General features: G+C 40.6%; 1 protein-coding gene across 1 annotated transcript in view; it reads left to right on the forward strand.

The window, feature by feature from the left end:
- The window catches only part of tbkbp1 (TBK1 binding protein 1), an 80,815-nt gene that overhangs the window by 48,044 nt on the left and 12,576 nt on the right, over nucleotides 1–20,195 (forward strand). The window contains exons 3-8 of the mRNA XM_085285245.1: nucleotides 153–278; nucleotides 4,493–4,597; nucleotides 6,993–7,140; nucleotides 9,464–9,660; nucleotides 11,277–11,338; nucleotides 16,142–16,257. Coding sequence (XP_085141371.1) covers nucleotides 153–278; nucleotides 4,493–4,597; nucleotides 6,993–7,140; nucleotides 9,464–9,660; nucleotides 11,277–11,338; nucleotides 16,142–16,257 — 754 coding nt within the window. The remainder of the gene's footprint in view (nucleotides 1–152; nucleotides 279–4,492; nucleotides 4,598–6,992; nucleotides 7,141–9,463; nucleotides 9,661–11,276; nucleotides 11,339–16,141; nucleotides 16,258–20,195) is intronic.

Raw genomic sequence — 20,195 nt, forward strand, 5'->3', positions numbered from 1 at the left:
CAGCTGATGTAAGATGAATCATTAATGATCACAGTGTGGACTCATGAAAAATTGCAGAATACAGCAGCAAAAACAAAAATCAAAACCAAGCAAACAAAAAATATAAACAAGCTCAATGTATTTTTGTCTTCTTGTTTACTTTTCCTCTGCAGTTCCCCATGATCAATGAGTTTGGTGAGGACACTAACTCCTACTGCTCATTTGAGAGCAAAGAGACGGCGATGCTGCACTCAGAAAACGGCAGCCTGCAGCAGAGAGTCAACGCCCTGACCCACGAGGTAAGAGAACAGACAAGACACAGGATTTTTATGCTGGTGCTCTATTTTGGTGGCGCGGCATAACCGGGTCTAAACCTGGCTACAGATGTGCTTATCGTGTAAACCTTCAGAAAACAAATGCTAAAGAAGGCGCGCCTTTTTACAAACACACAGGCATCACACATTTTTAAATTAGTGCACGCATAATGTGTGCATGCTGCACACAAGCACTAATTGTGGACTTTATGTGCTCCCGCTGTCCAAAACCTTGATGAATGGCTGTGCCCGAAATGTGCTCGGACTACTTGTTTCTCCTCACTTGTAACTCTCCTGTTTCAAAGTCTGTGAGAACAAGAGCGTGGGGAAATACAATTGAGAAACGACTGACACAGGAAGGCCGTGGTAAAACTGGTAGCAGCAGCGGTAAAAAGAACTACACAGCAGAACAAAGGGAAGGAAATGGTTTATGGGAGCAGCATAAACGATTAGCGTGGGACATACAAGGTCATGGGGCGCTGATACCATGCAGTCAGAGTGATTAAAAGGCTCATGGCTGCAGGAGCATGCTCTGTTGGTACAAGACCCTGACCACAACCACCTATGCATGCTGACAGGCACAAACCTTATATTTTCAATGAAGTGGTGACCTCCAATAATCAAAGGCAGGTAGAGAAAATCGAATTACTGTACAGCCTATAAATTTACAGTTTCATGTATCATCACACAATCATGTGAACACTCGCTTTGGGAACATAATGATGCTTTCTTATGCTTTTTTCATTTTTTCTGCCCCCGTTTTGCGTATAATAATATTTTTCAGCTATTTCCTCAGTGAACCCTCATACGCACGCTCTGAGACACATCAGGGGTTTTTTCAAACTCCTACAAAATCTTTTCTTTTTATTTCACCTTTGCTTTGATGTGAGGAATTTTTTGTCCTTTACCTCTGAAACCAAATATACATAACTGTACTTTCATCACAAGGTCTGTAATTTCTGTGTTGGTGTTCCTAATTTTTTGTTTCTGACTTAGTCTATTTTTATTTGAACTTTCACCCCTTCCTAAACATAAATAAGCAGTTTTAGTGTCAAAGCAAAATGAAAAGCTATATCTGAAAATATACATTTTATGCTTTTGCCATTTTTGGTTTCATATGGGACACAGGCCCGAGTCTCTGGGTTAAAGTCCTGTGTTTGATCCTTTGACTTAGTTTAAGTGGACTTTAATAAAATGTCACTTTCGTCCACTATAAGAAGTGTATTAATGTGTTTTGCAGACAACAAATCATAATGCGTGTCCATTTTCTATGATTATTTGGGCTTCTCTTGCAGGATCCGGGCACCTTGCAGTTGCTAACCTGCATTAGTGGATGGCACAGTTAGCCTGTGCAGTGATTTCCATGACAGAAGCATGCCTGTTTTTAATACAATGCTGCCTGAGGGCCCAAAGATCACAGGGATCCAATACTGAATGTCAGCCTGCACAGATATTTCTCCAGAAAATCTGAATCTTATTATGCACATCCCATGAACTTCAAAAATACCTGATAGTTTTCTTGTGGTACATTTCAGTTTAGACATTTTAAACATTTTTTCCATATTCTATTGTGAATATAACATAGGTGAGATTTGCAGATCATTGCATTAGGTTTTTAGTTGTTTTACACAGCATCCCAAATCTTTGGAGTTAGGTTTGTTTTTTCTAGAGTTAGAGGTGAGGCCTTCTGTCCTCCAAATCGAGTCATGCAACAGGACAATGATCCCAAGCACAGCAGAAAGACTGAAAAAGGGGAAAGTGTTGCAGGGGCCCAGTCAAAGTTCAGACCTCAACCTCACCGGACTTTAAGAAAGCTGCAAAATAAATGCCTTCAAACCTGAAGCAACACTGCGAAGGAGAGTGGACTGAAACTCTGCCTCAGTGATGTGAGAGACCAACAAAGTCATACTGAAAATAATTACTTTAAGTTATAGCTGCTAAAGGTGCTTCTACATTGTTGTTTTTTTGCCACCAGACTGCAGAGATAACTTATATTTGTGAGTATGTTTGATTTAAGGATGCTGTCCCTTTAAACTGCAACTGTACGGCTCTCCAGGTAACCAGAGTTTTCAGCGTTTTCTCTCGTGATAGCACTGCCTTCAGCTACTGAACAAACCAAACTAACCACAGAAGGCTTCTGCTCTTTAAAGCCACAGCACACCTAAAAAAAACTAACATATATGATCTTCCTCTGGCCCGTAGCGCTCACTCTCTCTTTTTTAAATATCACGGAACCGCATAGCACCACAAAAAGCACGTTTATTAAACAGCTGACAAAAACGTTTTTGAGTTTATGGATGGATTTTTTCTTTTTTCTTTTACTGTACAGTAATACAGTTTTTTATTCCATTTAAGGACTCCACATTCATAACAAAGAAAAAAACAATCTTCCACCTTTTCATCGAGATTCTCAGAGTATTGTATTCTTCCTTTAGCGCTAAGTACTACTAATAACTGCTAACTGATTCTTTTATACTATTAATTACGAAGGGATACCAACTATGGAAAACAAACAATCCCGCCCACAGTATCTACACTGAAGTGCAAATGTAAAACGTGATAATGAATATATCTCCTTATTTTAGGAAACCGTGCGTTTGTGGGCCTCTCAGGACAGAAATCCAGCTCTGGAGTAATTCTGCTCGCCTCCGTCACGATGCTGTTGACAAGCCGCACTCGGAGGTGGGGTGCCCCCGGCCTCTCGGCCTGGGGCTCGGTCACTCAGGCACGGCTGGCTGCCGGCGGAGCTCACGGGCGCGTCACTGCAACTCCCCCTGGCTTCTGCTCCGCGGCTGCTGAGTGAGCCCTCATCTGGGACTCTCCTCAGCTCTTTCTGGGACAGTGGCGCGGCTGCCCCTCTGTTGGTCTTCCTTGGTCTCTTGTGTTCTGGGGGCCTCTGGATGTCTGGAGTTTTGATCTCCTCCATACCTGCTTCATGCCCTGGAGGACGGGGCTGTGGCCCCCCCACACCCTCTAGCAGATCATTACATGAAGGAACCTTTTAAAAAAACAAGCGCGTCCATGCTCACAGGTGTACACACGGGTGATCACACCCACAAACTACACCCTTTTTGGCTCCTACCTCAAAGCACACTGTGTTCTGCTGATCTTATGTGCTGCACAATAATGTTTAATATTTAGTATTTACTGTCATATTCCCATATATCATTGTGATGTTGTTTATTCTATTACTCTTGTTCTCTTCTGCTTGTTTTCTTTTTTCTTTCTCAGCAGGTGATCCAGGTGATCGATATATGCATTTTTTTTCTTTTTTTCTTCTTTTTTTTCTTTTTCTGCTCATTCTGTTGGTTTTTGTTTTTTGCCCTTCTCCCCCGTCCCTCTTCTCAGCTGTTTCTCTTTCCCTCTTTCTTTCTCCCCTTCTTTCCCCCAGTCAAGTCTGTCCCGTATTCAGTAAGTGAAAATAAAATGAACAATAAAAGGTGAATCAAATGGACCATTATGGCAAGGCTGGGATGGTCAATTTGGTAAAGTAAATCCGTTGGGCATCTTTCTTTGCCTTTAGACAACAATTCTGATGGCAAAAGAGCCAAACGGGACAGGCAAAAAAAAAAAAAAAAAAAGACAAGCCGCACACGCCTTGGTGCCAGTTTTTTTCCCCCCAGGCATATGTTACCATAGACACACTGAATAGGCTTCAGTGCTCCACCACACAGCAGTGATATACCTTTGTCCTCTGTTTATCTCACTCCCTTGCTGCTGCTCCCGCTCTCATTTTCTGCGTAGTCCAAAGTGACCATATTTTTCCATATTCTTCAATAAAAGGCTCACTTCTGTGCCTTCATCTGCTTTGAAAATGAACTCATTTCTCTCAATTTGGTGCATGTCACTGCCCTCAGAGCTGTCTGTCTTTATGGCATCCAGTGGCATTCACCCCTCGTATTATGCCACACTGTAAGAAGATTAGATCAGCGACATGTCAAGAAATCCTTCTTTTTAACACACTTGAACATCCTTGTTTTGGAGATGAGGCAAACGCTGAGCTTTCAGGATTTCTGTGCCCCAAATTTGCTTGGTTACACAACAGTTTCTCAACCAACGCATTTGACGCCTCTCAAAATGAAAGCTGTACCCCCGTTTTGTTTGTTCTTTGTGAAGAAGTTTTAAAAGTTGGAATGAAGGGAAAAAAGTAACCCTTTTCCTTTTTACATTTCTTTCTCCTTTTCTGTATCTCGCTTCAGCTCCAGAAGAGAAAGGAGCGAGAGGAACAGCTGGAGGATGTGATCAAGGCTTACGAGAAGATTCACATGGAGAAGAACAACCTCCAGAGGGATCTCGACAAGATGGTCAGAGGCATTATTCAGTTCATTATTTTGCAGTAGCTTTCTTTGCGAGACATATGGCTCATTAAGTTTCGCAGCTTCACGTTCTGGTAATCGGGACCAAATTTAAAAAGTAAAACTCTTCATGGTTGACATCACTAAGACAACAGACAAATTGCAAAATTGAGTAAAGTGTGTGGATGGTGGCGCTGACTTGTGTGTGTAGTTTCATTGTTTTTATGAAAGCTTTTATTTTAAAACTGCAGATGTCTCAGATTCTGGAGTCCTGCATTGATTATGCTCTACTACATCATATACCATACTTCTAAGCTTTTAAAGAATGATCATCCGTGTGTGAAATGCAATGATTAGGGCCTTAATCAGCTAACAGTTAATCAGCATCAGTCCCGACAAAAGATGATCCAACAGAACAGATGAGGTTGAGATTTAAACTTAAAGGAGAAGCAGAGTCGTTGAAAAACATTAAGATCTGCTGGTGAAGACGACGACAGGAAGGAGGAATGTCTGGAAACCCTTTGTCTGGTTGGGTCTTGTCCACATCTATCCCAGCCCAGTTCCATTTGAGGTCATTGTTTATGAATGGATATAAATTTTAATGAGTTAATAAAAAAGCGAAATTGTTGCCTAACATTTCCCGGTGGTTTTGAGATTAGATTACACTTCAGTAAGTGCAATTTCTAATCGGCTCTTACCTGGATGCAACCAAAGCCGTTCAGAGCTGATTGGATAATGCACCCTGGACGACAGATGAGAAGCAGAAACCTACTGCTACTAAAAATGTACCTTGCAGACAGAATCCGAATAGGAGTAGAAGAGCAGACAGACTGACAACAGAAAAATGGGAAGATAGGATTCCGAATAAACAAGGAATAAAATAAGGAGGCAGGTGAATCGAATCAGTGGGACAAAAAAGTGACAGGAAGTAAAACAAGCTCAGAGTGATGACCAAAATAAAACAAAAAAAATACAAGAACAAAGACTTGCAAGGAAATTTGGAAAAAGTTTAAACACAAGGAAATATAAAAGAGTGCATCTACAAAATAAAGGCAAGATCCAAAGATATTGCAAACACCCCAAACCGGACATGAATATATGACTGAATGTGGAACACATGTAGTTACAAAAATAAAACTTTAGTGTTTGCACTCATCTTAAATGAAGACATCTATTTAAACTAATAGCCATCACCAAAAGCAAAATCCAAAAGCTCACTTTACTTTAATACGTAACTGTCCTCAGACATGTTTATGAATTATTATAGTGAGTGATTTGTCCTTGGTGTGAAAAAGTCATTTTTTAAAAGTTCTCCTCTAGCGCTAAACAAAACTGCGTTAAGCTGAAACAAAATCATATTTGAAAAGATTCTATTCAGTGTTTCCCCAAAGAAAATAATCTCATTTTTTAAACACAGCAAATCAAGGTTGATCCAGATCCGCCCGAAGCTGCCAGCTGAACAGATTGGCTGGCTGGTCTTCCCCTAAATGCCCTCTATGCTAATAAACCATCTCATATGATAGTGAAGTCCATCATACAGAGAAGCCTCAGCAGTTTCAGAGGTCTCAGTGATTAAGGGATAAAGTGCACCAAAGATGTTGGAACTGCTTCCTGCCAACAGCTGAGACACTGTCAATGTCACCTGAAGCTGCAGCTCGCTGTTAATTCAGCTCCGTCTACCTGTTGGGCCTCATTGACCTTTATCTTCCATCCTTTCACTCACTTACTAACATAATATACAGAACTGAAAGTAAAGTGAGGATTCAGAAGCATAATACCATTAATAGTTTTTTCACAAGTTAATTTCAAAGGCGTTTTTTGAATCTAGGGATGCTTTTTTTTAAAGCATATTAAAGAACGTGTCAGAGTTCTTCTGTGGATTTTGATGTTTTTGGTGTCGAGTTGAGGCCTCTGTGCTGACAACATCCACCGCAGGAGTCATTCTTCTTTATATTTCTAAAGATGCCTCAATGCTAAACACATATTGTTTTATTTACCACCCATGTGCATTGCAAGGAAGTATGCAAATCACTTTTAAAACACATGAACAAACAAAGAAGTCTTCCCTAAGTTCACACAGTCCCTTAGCTCAGCTCCACCCCTGCTTCCCCATTTCTAACCAACTAGTTGATGTCAAAAGAAACAAAAACTAAAATTGTGGCATCAACACAACAGAGGAATTATCTGCAAACATCACTGGGTAATGATACAAATGCAAACAAGTGATAACTAAGATTACCAAAAAAGCAAATGTTTCTTTAATCTCAGCTCTGAAAGGTACTCTGGAAGTGTAATTTAAATGGTGTTTTCTCTATCCATATTTACTATGTAACATTTTTAACCTAAGTAAATAGTTGAATCCCGGTGACTTTAAAGAAAGATTTGAATATGCGTTTGATTACAGACCAGTTTGGTGGAGAAACATGTTGAGCGGATCCTGAGCCTGGAGTCAGCTCTGAGGCAGAGGGACAACTCCCTGCAGAAACTCAACATGCAGCTGCACAGCAAAGACATGCAGTATCTGCAGCTCCATGCTGGCCCAGACGCACACAGTAAGTGATCCAGCAATCTTACTCTCTATATCTTCACTATGCATCTTTATATCTGATTTTGAATAAACCATATGAGCACTGGTGTGCATCAAATGTTTCAATAGAGAGAAATGGCAATATGGTGATCAGTTTCAACCACTCACACCACAAACCAAGGCTGAAATCACGATGCATTTATGAACTCTGACCTAGAGTTTATGGACCCAATTATGGCAATTACAAAACCATCCTGGTATGATTCAGCAAGCTTGTGAAAAACCGTGCTTATAAAGCAGGGAGTGCACTAATTTCTCTCCAAAAGTGCTCAGTGAATGGCTAAGTAGCTCTGGAAAGAATATGCCCCCATAGCTTTCTGAAGTTGGATTAGGATGCTTTGTGCCTGATCATTTATGTAACTCCAGCATTCAAACTCACATAATGTTTTTTGTCTGGGTTGCTGTGCAGAGGTGAGAGGAGCTGGAGTTTCTGTGCTGCTGACCCAACTTCATTGCTGACCCTCAGTTGGTACAAATGTTGAAGCCTGTTGAGGCAAATCATAAAAAATGAAAGCAACTCTCTTAAACAGAAGCAATGTTGATTTGCCTTTTTACTTATAGCATCTGTATTTGAATCAAAGTGTAGCTTATCGTCTAGAAAGGTGCTGAAATATTTATATCGCTCAAGTCACCTTTAAGGACTCCTTTTTATAGCCCCGCCACTGAGTGTAGCCATTCAGAACAACTGCTGATTTTAGTCACGATATATTGTTGCAGTAATTGGGAGAGCAGTGTCACGACAGGACAGAACAGAGTAGAGCAAGAGGCAGTGACAACAGGCCCTGGCCCTGATTAAGTGAGACACAGTAGGTGCTGAGATAGAAATGGAACTCCACCGCTATAAGCCCAACTGTAGGCTAAAGGTTAAAGCAACTTAAACAGACTACGTGATGTAAAATTTGCCAGTAGGATGCATAGAAAGGGATCAGCTGATTTACAGGGAGTGTGGCCTGACTTCTTCCTGATACATCCATCCATCAATCTATCTATTCTCTTCAACTTATCCTTATCGGGGGGGCTTGAGCCTATCCCAGCTACCATCAGTGGGGAGGCAGAGTACACCCTTGGCTCTTCTTACTGATTTAAAGTGTAAAAGAGTTTTTTTGTGCATTTTATTTACACAAACAAAAAAACAAGAAAACAGCTATCACTCTATAATATTGCTCAGCATTTTCCTGTTCATGGAGTCTTTGATCAAATCCAACAGTCTGTTTGAAAAGCATTTTAATTGAGGTCAGGTTAGACCGCAGCCTGTCAGAAAGACTCAGCCTGGACATTTTGTTCCTACTCCCCAGTCACAGAGAAAAGAGACCTGTAATCTATGCGTGAGCTGGTGACTGAAATTCACTCATTCTGGCTTCAGAAACATTTGCAGTAAAGTGACTTGCTCTGTAAATTTGGGGATTTATCTGTATTATTCAGCTGTTGCTTCCATCTGTACTGTTGAGTGATCTGTTTTGTCACTAGTGTGCATTACGAAATGCTGGAAAACCCTTGAGACAACAGGACTTATTACAATGCATTTCTATAGACTCTGCAAACATGGCAGAGCACTCCACTGTGCTTCTTAAAAAGTTTGTGAACAAACGTAGGATTTTAGATTTTAAATTCAAATTGTCTCAGCGAGTCAGTACATTATGTGACTGTAGCATCGAATTCAGGATAGGACACGCAGTCTACTTCTGCATGGAGGAGGATCTGTTGACTTAAACTGATCTAGAGTGAGTAGAAGCTAAACTCTGCCCTCTCCAACAATGTGGGCGGTTGAAAGATGGAAGAAATGTGTCACTGCCACCTCAACAGATGCCTCTGCTGATAGTATACCTTCATGAGGAGGAGGTACTACTTTGCATAGGCTTCAAATTACCTTAACGAATATTTGGAAAAAACGGTGTAAACAATGGGTTTTTTTTCCCTTAATTTATACGTGAGGAAGTGATGATTAATAGCTGCATATGAATGAGGAAAACCTGTTACTGCACATACGAGCGCTCTGTTGAGGAGGCAGGAGGAGCAGGGATAAAAGATGATACTGCTGTACTGTTACTGTCTTCTGGCTCAAGGACTGAGTCTGTGTGAGCGGCGCTGAATCACTAGCATGCCCACACAGATCACATCACCCAGGTACAAACTGAACGATGCTGCCCTTGGAAGAAGTCATCTCTTTTGCTCTTTCATACTCATCGATTGTACAGCAGCCATGGACAGCAGCACGCTGCATTAGTCAGGCGAAAACCACTCAAAGCACTGTGTTTTTTAGCGCTTTTACCTCTTCTCCTTTCTCCCAGTGCTTGACTGCCCGGCGTTGACCCTTCAGAGCTCCCGTAGCCTTGACGCCCTGTCCGACCTTAAGCTGCAGCGCCTGGAGGCCGAGCTAGAAGGGGCGCGGCACGAAGCCCAGGGGGCGTGTCAGCGGGAGGAGGAGCTGAAGGCAGAGTGCGAAAGACTAAAGGACGAGATGAGACAGCTGCAGAATAGCCAGAGGGTCAGTGTTGGCTTGTTTTAATCTGCTAGGGAAGCATTAGGAGGCTTGTGCACTGTCAGAGAAGCAGCAAATAAAAATACATTCTGGTCATGCATCCCCTGAAATGTCCTTGGAGATTTGTGATAAGCATTAAGAGAAATGAAAACTCTATTCTCCGTCCATTAGAGGAGATTCCTGCTGAATAATTCATCAAAATCCCCCATGACCTTTAAACACAGTCATTTTTTTTATCATTTAATGCCACGATTTTGTCTTTAAATAATGCATATCTACAGCTAATTAGAGTGTCCATAATTGATATTTATATATCGCAGTGTATTAAATGCAATGTGCATGATTTATATACATAAAAATAAACCATATCTGCAGTTTGCCTCATATTTAGAGATCCCTGTAAAGATCTCGCTGTTTAGTGGCAACCAGGGGTGGAGTCAAGGGGGTTTGGGTTGCTAGACATTAGGAGTCTACTTAGGTACAACAGGTAAATACTATTTTCTAGCTGAAGTCATTTTAGCGAACCGTCTCTTCACTAAGTAGTTGCTCCATGGCTGACATATCAGTGCAACCACCCATTAAAATTCTCTCATGACCTTTAAAAACAATTGCGAGAGAATAACCTGTATAACTACTGCCTCACGGTGTGCTTGTACATGTCAGCTGTGTCTGCACAATCCAATGAAAACAGCGAGAGACAAAAATTAAGCATGCAGTTGGCCACAAATGAAATCCAAAGGACATCAGCGTCTGTGCTATGCCAATGTACATAATCTCTCATCCTAATCAAAGCTGTAACAACTGTCTGGCTTCACCACCGGACCAGAGAGCAATCGGGCCAAGTCACAGAAAGCTGGTGAACACAGTAAAGCATTTAGAAGCTTAGAAGTCAGATAATTCCCTCAGTTGTTATTGGTGTCAGCCAAGACCGCATCACAGAATGCTATTCTTCTATCAAAGAGTAAAGAAAGTCAACTTTCTGTCTGCGTCATATCTGTGATGGAACAGCATGGCTAAAAAGGTGGCATCCTCCACATACGGAAGCTGTAAAGGGTACCACACATAAACCACACACTGTATATAAAAATGGACTTAGATTCAGAGTCTGAAAAGTGAAGCCTAGTCAGAAGTGTCTTAAAACTGCAATCTCTCTAATGGCCCACAGGGGGCGACTCCTCTGATTTTAAATGAGAAATCTATTTGTATACAAAGACATCTATGGAAAAGCTACCCATAATCCCTTGATTCAACCCCCTGCTAAACAATTTCTTGAGGAGTTTGTGGGCTCAGTAGCTGATATGTATTTTGTAAATGATGGTCCCCATTAGTGTCCAGAGGTCGATAACGCTCAGTTTGATGCTTAAGAAGAAAGGAACTTTGCAAACTAATGGCATGGCAGCGGTGTCCATATCTTACATGCAATATAAGCCAAGAAAACCACCACATGTAGTGCTTGAATAAATAAATAATAATGGCACAAGCCTTTTGTTTTTATGGGTACACATTCTCTTAGCTGTGTTAGTGTCAAACAGGCTTCAAATAGACTCTTGCTGTCAGATTTTTTTCCCCAATATTCTACCAGCACCTGCATGCTAATCTAATTTCATGCTCTACTTCGGCAGGAAATGACTTCTCCGTGCAAGCAGTGTGATGTGGAGTGGATAAAGAAGGTGGGAGATGAGCAGTAAGTGACCACGGCAGATCTCTGGGAGGGGAGGGGGGGACGGGGGGACTAAAGCTGATGAAGTAAATCTGAGGAGAGATGGATGGAAAGGAGGAAACTTAGTCATATGAGGAAGGAAGGATACTGGTTAAGAAACTCAGAGGAGGCAACAGTGAATATAAGAAGACTGATGCGAGGATTAGGAGAATGCTTTCACCAGGAGCTGCTGCTCATCTGTATTTTTACTCTCCCGCCGTGATGCGCTCAGGCCGACCTCCGGGGGCCTCGTTAGGCAGTAGACGAGCTCTCCAGCACAGCATTAATACAAGGGTATTCACGTTTGGACACGAACACTGCATGTTATGTATTTTCCGCTGTGTGTGCATGAAACTTTAACTCCACTGTTTGTGTGTTTAACATTTAATCAAGGAGGTTTGGAATGAAATTAGCCTGAGCAGCAGGGGGCAGTGTAAGCACAGCGTTAAGACTCCTTTCAGTCCATTTCCTCCTGTTTATTTAATAGAGACCCAGTTTTATCTTTGCATTTGTTCTTTTATTTTTATTTTATTTTTCCTCACATAAGCCATCGTGATAAATGCAGCTGGGAGTATTCATGGCCCTGCCTGTGTACAACCAATGAGAGAAATATGTTTGCAACTGAGGGGGCAACAAAGTAGCTTTTTTTCTTCTTTTTTTTAATAACCCCCCCCACAGATTGTCCCAGGCATTGCATGTTTACAAGATAGAGGAGGTAAGGAAGAAAAAAAGAACGAGAAAGAATGACAAAAAAAACCACATCATGTTGGGCAATTGACTCCCACACAGCGAAACCCCAGAAGTGTTTCGATGGGGTTCAAACTGAAAGTAAATAGTTTGCCAGCGAAGACAGTCTTAGTTTTTAGCTTTTAACAAGTGTGTGGTAGAAGCCTACTGCTTTTTCCAAACCTTGGTCACCTTTTGGTTTTACTCAACAATATCACCTACTCCCACTGATATGCCGCTACTTGGTTTCCTTGTGCTTTTTCTTGTAATTGGGCTCATTTAGTGTAAACTGCACAGATTGATAGAAGAATTTTAGAATAGAACTGAATAGAATTTTGTATGTGCTGCGGAGGATATTAACACAGCATCTTTGGCCTTCTTATAATCTAGAGAGCAGCATGTGTTTGAGTTTAATTAGCTTCCCTGATATTTTTGTAGTTGTTGTAACCAGTGAACGATTCCATAAATTAATTAGCACCTTTAAATGCAAGAAAAGTTATGAAATCACCTTCCGGCAGTGCAGCCGAGTTAATTTTGCCATCCGTTAGTTACAAGATGTATCTGTTTTTGTCATGTTTCGTTTTTTTTTAACCACTTCTCACCTTTCTGATCTTTTCCAAGTCAAAATTTTCATGATCGCATTTGTGGACTTTCGTTTGCCTCACTCATGACTGATAATACGTGAAGCAGCTTGCCTCACCAACCACAAGCCACACTGCAGAGACGCTGGCAGGCACCTGGCAGTAACCCCCCCCCCTACACATCACATACACACGTACACATTATGCTATACTATACTATGCTAATGTACACAGAGAGAATGACTAATTCATCTTCAGCTTTGAAAACGTGAGAGCTGTTTCCAATAAATCACAGCATAATGATTTTAAATTCAAGCGGAATTCCCGTTTCTTGTTGGAAATTCAAACAAGTAAAAAAACAATATTAACCAAATTCTGCAATGAATTCAAACTGGATATTTATATTTTTTAGTACAGCTTGTACAGCTAGTACAGTATCTGTTTATTAATTTCTTAATGAAAAATTAGACGCATGAAACACAAGTGTTTGCTGGTGCAAACTGTATTGTTAGCATCGCTGCAGCTTGGCGTGAGAACTGTTTGACACCTCTCTTTGTTTAGCTGAAAGTGCTTGAAACATAATGCAGAAGTACGTGTGTGTGTGTGTGTGTGTGTGTGTGTGTGTGTGTGTGTGTGTGTGTGTGGACTGCAGAGTGTAAAAAGCCCCCACCACAATTCAGTGTCTGTTAAACACCCACCCCTTCAGCGAGGTCCGAATTCTAGTTTCCCCATTTCTTCTAAGCGCAATAAATATCTTTATTTATTTGTTTATCTTTCCCCGAAACTTGGCCGCACACAGTGACAAGAAGTTTACCGCCACATCACGTGGACTACCAGGTATCTGCGTGTTACCTTCCGCCTCACGCCAGGTCCATTCTGTGAGTGGTTGAACAGTAGCAGCAGGTTTGAAAAACACGTTTTCTACCAAACAGAGAGGGTCGGCGTCCACGGGCGCGTGCGGTGATGTCTTTTTTCTCGAAAATGTCTAATCCAAGATCAGATGTGAAAATCAGCCCACACTCGTCTCCCACACAAACATATACGATGTACATACCTCTGTTCCTGATCTATTCACTTGCACGAGTCTTTTATCAATGCTGTATCAGCATTATCACACCCCTCCTACGTACTGTAGTGTACATGTTACAGTATGCACACATTTACTTGCATGCAAAGTGGAGAGAGAAATAAATATAGGTGCGAGCCAAAAGGAGAGACGTATGCTGGCAAACATGTGCAGTAAGACACAAAAGCACGCACAGGTCCTGGTTTCACAGAAAAAACGACGCAGTTTATTAGTGATTAAATGCTTCGTGCACCCTTGCACTCAAGTGCAGGTGTTCACACATGGCCGCGTGACTTAGAGGTGTTGCATTCTCACCAAAACCGTAAGACAAAGATTTTCAAAACGCACAAAATTGAAACGTGCGATAACACAAGTGTGAAAAGGAAGGGGTATGCCAATCTAAAGAGAGAATTTCACTATATACATCTGCATTTAGAAATAAAGCGCCTGAGAGCCAAGAGCCACCTGAGAGTACCGAGGAGAGGAAGCGAATACACTTTATCAGCCCTTTGGCAATATTGATATTGTACGTCACGCTCCACCCACCATGCCAGTAAGTAGCGTAAATGTTTGTTATTTTCCTACGGATGCACTGAATGTATCTGCGTGTTTGTGGCCGTTATTTATCCAAAGCCACAATTAGGATAAGGGTGAACTTTGACCTTGATTCAGCTCAGCATTAGTATCGGGTTCCACCAACTCGTACCACAAAGAAGACGTTATTTGTAACATGGAGGGGGCTGAAGGGGTTTGATACCACCACTCTGTATGAGTCACAGCTTTGGAAAACTAGGTGGGCCTCCAACACAAAGCCAGCTACCCAGTGGAAGTTATGACTTCTTTTTTATTTTTATTTTTTTGTGAGCTTAACTGAACCGAGTTCCCTGTCCTTACTTATTTTGTGCCAGGTGTTAAAAATATGCCAGGATGCAGTCCTCTGTTGGCATGGAAAGCATGTTTGTGCGTACACTTTTTTGCAGATATCTTTAATAGAATACAGATATAGCAGTTCAGAGGATGATATCAGCACAAACATATGTTTCTCTAATACATTCCCATGTAGCAGGATTACGCATGCAAGTGGGAGGGCTCAATTAAATTAGTGCGCGGGAGTGCCAGAGAACATATTTTTAATTTGACAGTGTGTTTTATTAGCTGTGTAGGACGCATGCATGTTCGTTCTTTGCTTCTTTTTTTGTGTTGGTGCTGCAGTTGAAGTTCAACTCTGTTCCTATTCATGCAATAGAAATCCCCAGTACATACAGATGTGTCGTTTGCAACTTTTTATCTGCCACGATCTCTATGGAGGAATGAACTGAGTCAGATTCTCATCAAGGGGCTAAATTTGCAGTGCTTTATCAGATCTGAGCCTGGCAACAATTTGGTGCCCGAGCACAGCAAGCATCTTTCTTCACGCTTTCCTGTCTAACTGACTGTTCATATTTGCAATCACGAGATGTTTGAATTTTTTATTTTTATTGTTTTCAAGTTTTGAGAACAAAGCAAAGACTGATAAATGTGCCCCGCTGCGACATTTTAAAAGATGCAAATTCACGTATCCTTTTGTGGAACTAGTGATAATGGCAATTTCCTCTAAATGCAAGTCTTCATATAAGAAATTACTCAAATTAGTAGATTAAATAGATTATCTTGGCGGATTTCACGTTAGATTAAGGTTTCTGTCTTGCAATAAACATGAAGAAATGAGTCAATTTCAGATCAAGACTGTAGAGTTTATAAAAATTGGTGAGATAAACAGTCTTATCAGATCTGGGGCTATTGGTAGTGACTAACTACTAAATCTGCTACATTCTTGTTGAACAAAACTCCTTATATCATGGCATCTAAACTGTCAGATAAATGCTTACAGTCTGTAAAGTGATTATTTTTCATATCCACTTGCTTAATACTAAATGGCCTCACATGAGTTGATATTGCAGGGTTCAGATCAGTTTTTATACTAACAAAAAAGACAAAGTCATCTTGTTGCTAGGGCTAAAAGACACACAGCCTTGTTTACGCTTCTTGAAATAGAGATGCTGTAGTCCGTATGGCCTCTCAGAGCCTTGACACATCTTGAAATGGTGTGATTTTATGCACTTCAATTATACACCATGACATGAGATCTAAGAATTCAGGCCTAGAAGCCTGTCAATTCCTAATTTGCAGGTCCATGTCAGAGCTGCAGGATTCATTGAGTTTAAAGAGGAGATGCGTTTGTATTGAAGTTGCATGCATTCATTTAAAAAATGGTTCAAAGTAATTAAGATCAGTGGTGTATATTCGACAGAGATTTGACAGAAATTACTATGTGTGTGCAATCGTGCGGAGTTGTAACACCTTCTGTTAACATTGTGATCCTCTATGATTAAAAACGATGACGATAATGACACATTGCCTCGCTTTCTCCTTCAGGGTGAATTTGGCTCTGGCGTACACAGAGTTAACGGAGGAGCTGGGACGCCTCCGTGCGCTGAGCTCCAAGCAGACGGAGATCCTGAGGAAAGCCACGCAGGAGCAGGCTAGTCCAGGTTAGCATCGACAGTAAAAAAGCAAAACCCACAGCACAGCAGCACATGAAGCTCTTCAGCTGAGATAACTGGCTGTTACGCTGCACGGCCTTATCTGTAACGGATGTGCGTGTGCAGAAATGTGCGTGTACAGAAATGTGCGCGCTTCTTGTCACCTTGACATTTAAATGGAATTCCACATTAAAACGATTCAACATGTTTGAGTCACGCTAATATCAATATATTGTTGAAGTCGGCTTTATGTTTTTTATTGCACTACAGTCAGTTGTCTTCTTGTGTCCATAGGTGTGTTTTATCCTTTTTTAAACACTGAAGCTAAGTCACATTTTAGGTTAACAAGAGCAAATCTTTAGAAGCGCATATTGATTAATTATCTTTAGTTTAGCTTTTATTTTACTACCAAAAGAACAGAGACAGATTATAGATCACAATTTTATTAATTTCTCACATAATTAATATAATTATTTTGTTTTTGTAGCTGTTGCTTTATAACTAGTGCAAGGATTTTAACAGCTGTTTTTTTGCTTTTTTGTGGATGACAAAATTAGCTTAATTTACATCGTTCCAGAAACAAGAATGATTTGATGTTTAATATGATAAATATAATCTTATTATGCTTATAATTTAGATAATATTTAAATAAACAGGAACAGTAATAACTATTTTATTTTATTTCTAGTAATTACAAATATTTTTTTTTAAATCTGAAGTAAATGGTCTCAGTCTACTTTTGTAATGTCAGTTGCTTATAACCAATTTTACACAACTGCAGAAGTACAGCATTCCTGCAGAGTTTCTGCCTAAGGCTTTTATCTTAAAAGCCAAATCAAAGGCGAGGCCACCTAGCACATTTAAAGAACACGCGGGGTTCTCGGTACAAGTCGTGCAGTCACACAAGCTACCCAACCTAGCAGCTTGCCGGCTATCAATAGCTTCCTTTGTAACACTGTAACCAGAAAATACAGTTTTTGTCTTTATTCGGACTCTGCATTCATTTATAAGCTAAGCATAGCCATATTTGGCAATAGTAATGCACTTCAGCACTTCATTTGAATTCTTATAGGAAATCTGTACAAAGGCCTTCACACACTATAGCTGTTAGAGGTCTCACATTTTAGCTTTCTTTCTAAGTCTGTTCACACTGTGGTAATAAAAAAAGTACTTAGTGCTTGAAAAACAATGTGCAGAGTGCTCTTGTATGGCGCTAGCCTTCTCGATTTGAAGCAGTCGTTTCAAAAGTATTTCCCCTGTGAGTGTTTAAGGGTGCTATTGTTATCACTGATGCATCAAAGTCAAAGTACAGTTTGCAGTTTACCACTATGGTAGTCGGTTCATGTAGAAAATTTTTTAGAAGAGCTGTCATGTAAGTTTTCCGTCAGCAAAAGTTACGTAGAAATGACATGTTTATAAATGATCCAGGAAGCAGACAGTAAATATAAAAAAGTACATTTACTGACATGAAACTACAATGAGATGGATGATAAAGTAGTATTTACGTTTAAATCCTAAAGTAAAGTTTTTAGCTATTTCATTGGAATAAATGTCCTTCGGTGTAGGTGCGCGTAAAAGCACAAATAATTGATATAAAAGTTTTATATAATCAGAGCTCTTAAACATTGAAACACCTAGCTAAAATCTATTTAAACACATCACGTGGACATTTTTGCTCGTTCCATTCATGTGCCAGAAAATAACTACTGGTTGTGATTTGTTGCAGCTGTTTTCTCATTAAAACAAGTAAAGATAGGAACTCACACAGACACGTTGTGGAGTAAAACCTAAAAGTGCTAAACGCTGGCAACACCTTTCTCTTCCTGTGCGCATATTCACACACATAGCTAATGTCTCGCAACTGTGCATCTACTACCTACCACAAACCAAAAAATACCACACAGACTGACAGTTTGTAAATGCTACAAACTGGAAAATAATGTTTAAAAAAAAAGCCTCAATGAATATGTGCACATTTTTACATAGCTAGCAGCGGGGAAAACACAGAAAACCCCAAGCTTCATCTGAGTTCTCCTTAAACCCGGGGCAACTCTCGCAAAGCTGGAAAAAGCGTCTTATATGCCACTTCTGTTTCATTAGTTGCAGGATTGTGCGAGGGATATGATTTCCTCCTGGATATCTGTAACGCAAACAAATATTTTTCATGAATTGTTAAAATATTCAGGGAGGTGGGAATTTGTGAGGAGCCATTAAATTTCTCCTGGGTGTTGTATGAGTTAAGGAAAGTAGTCCCATTTGACTGTGTTTTTCTCATTCAAAGAGCGCCTGAGAGCACAAACGCCCCCTCCCTTTTTACACCTCAACCAATCAGCCATAAATGATGTTTCCTCTTTGAAATGGGAAGTGGAGCTGAAGTGGTGACTACAGGGCTGACTGACTCATCAGCATATCTTGTAATTACAGGAAATACTACAACTGTACTTGTGCAAATAAATCTTTTTTTATGAATATATAGGGGAACATAATGTGCATCTCTATTAAGTGACTATCATGTCATATCATCTGAAGAAAGGATTAGAGCCTTACAGAAATGTCATCTAATAAAATAATGGTATCATTGCCAAATAATGAGCTGTAATGAAAATGTTATCTTTATGTATAATTAAAGTGGCGAATCAGTTTCCTTTTCTTCACATTGCGCCGAAAAAATAGTGGAACAGAATCATATAAGTGACTGTTTGGGAACAAAAGCTGTTGTAAGTGTGTACTCTATTATTGCGCAAGGCTAAATGTGCATTGACACCTGAAGACTTGTGTTGGTTATTGTATTCACAAGAGCCACAAGAAACACACACCAGTGAGTGATACGTGTTGTCTCACAGCTGTTGTTCGTTTTAAAGGTGTTACATGAGGTTTGGGTCAGGGTTCTATGCACGCCACTTCAGGTCTTGCACAACAATGTGTACCCGGTGTCCAAAAAGAAACAGTTATTTTCATGTTTAACTTACATCACCACGGACTGCCATTTGGCTTTTTCTACCTTTAAAACCCGGAGAGCAGCCAAATGGCTTTTAGCTAAGCTTTAGCTTCAGCCAAGTGGAAGCTAAATTGGCTAGTCATTCATATGTATATTAGGTTGTTAGCTGGGAATTCTGGAGGGAGGGGAGTGGGGGTGTGTGGATGAGGGGGTGGGGGAGCTGCTAAAAGCTGTGAACTTCCTTTTGTGTTTCATCTTGATGCATTCTCAATCATCCAGGGAAATAAATCTCCAAAAGTCACCAACTTGGAGTGTTTCAGTTTGCCGTCTTAGGGAGAAATCAACACACATGGGTGTATGTCCTTTGTTGCTGAGATTTATTGATAAAAACAGTACAAAAAACCAACCATTTGTACACATATTTACAAATAATAATAAAAAGTGAGTGAGTACATTTCAACATTATACCAGTGGTCTGATTGATGCCACAATGGAGCAAATCGAGCAAAGACTGATAAGTTCGCTGCAATTTCCAGTGTGTGGGGATCATTGGTCACCAACTGCATCACGTGCTACAACCCTGGTCTACATATCACCGTTGATGAACAGCTTTTCCCATCAAAGACTCGGTGCTGTTTCCTGCAGTATATTGCAAGTAAACCTGACAAGTTTGGGATCAAGTTTTGGGTGGCTTGCGACCTAAAATCCAAGTACATTTGCAATGTCTTCCCATATCTTGGCAAGGACCCCAATCGTCCCACTGGGGAGAGACTTTCTGAAAATGTAGTAATGAGGCTGATGGAACCATTCCTAGACAAGGGCAGAAATGTTACCACGGACAATTTTTTCACATCGCTTTCACTTGCGCAAAAACGTCTTAGACTGAAAACCACCATCCTCGGCACAGTCAACAAGATTCGCAGGGAAATTCCTCAATCCACTAGTGGATTGGCTAGTCATTCATATGTAAATGTGGTGGAGCTTGCAAGAGAGTTGGCTCACTCTCATG

This window comes from Mchenga conophoros, linkage group LG8 (assembly GCF_057382185.1).
Source record: "Mchenga conophoros isolate Kocher_MC1m ecotype Shallow Benthic linkage group LG8, M_conophoros_male_GT1.1, whole genome shotgun sequence".
Classification (NCBI taxonomy): domain Eukaryota; kingdom Metazoa; phylum Chordata; class Actinopteri; order Cichliformes; family Cichlidae; genus Mchenga; species Mchenga conophoros.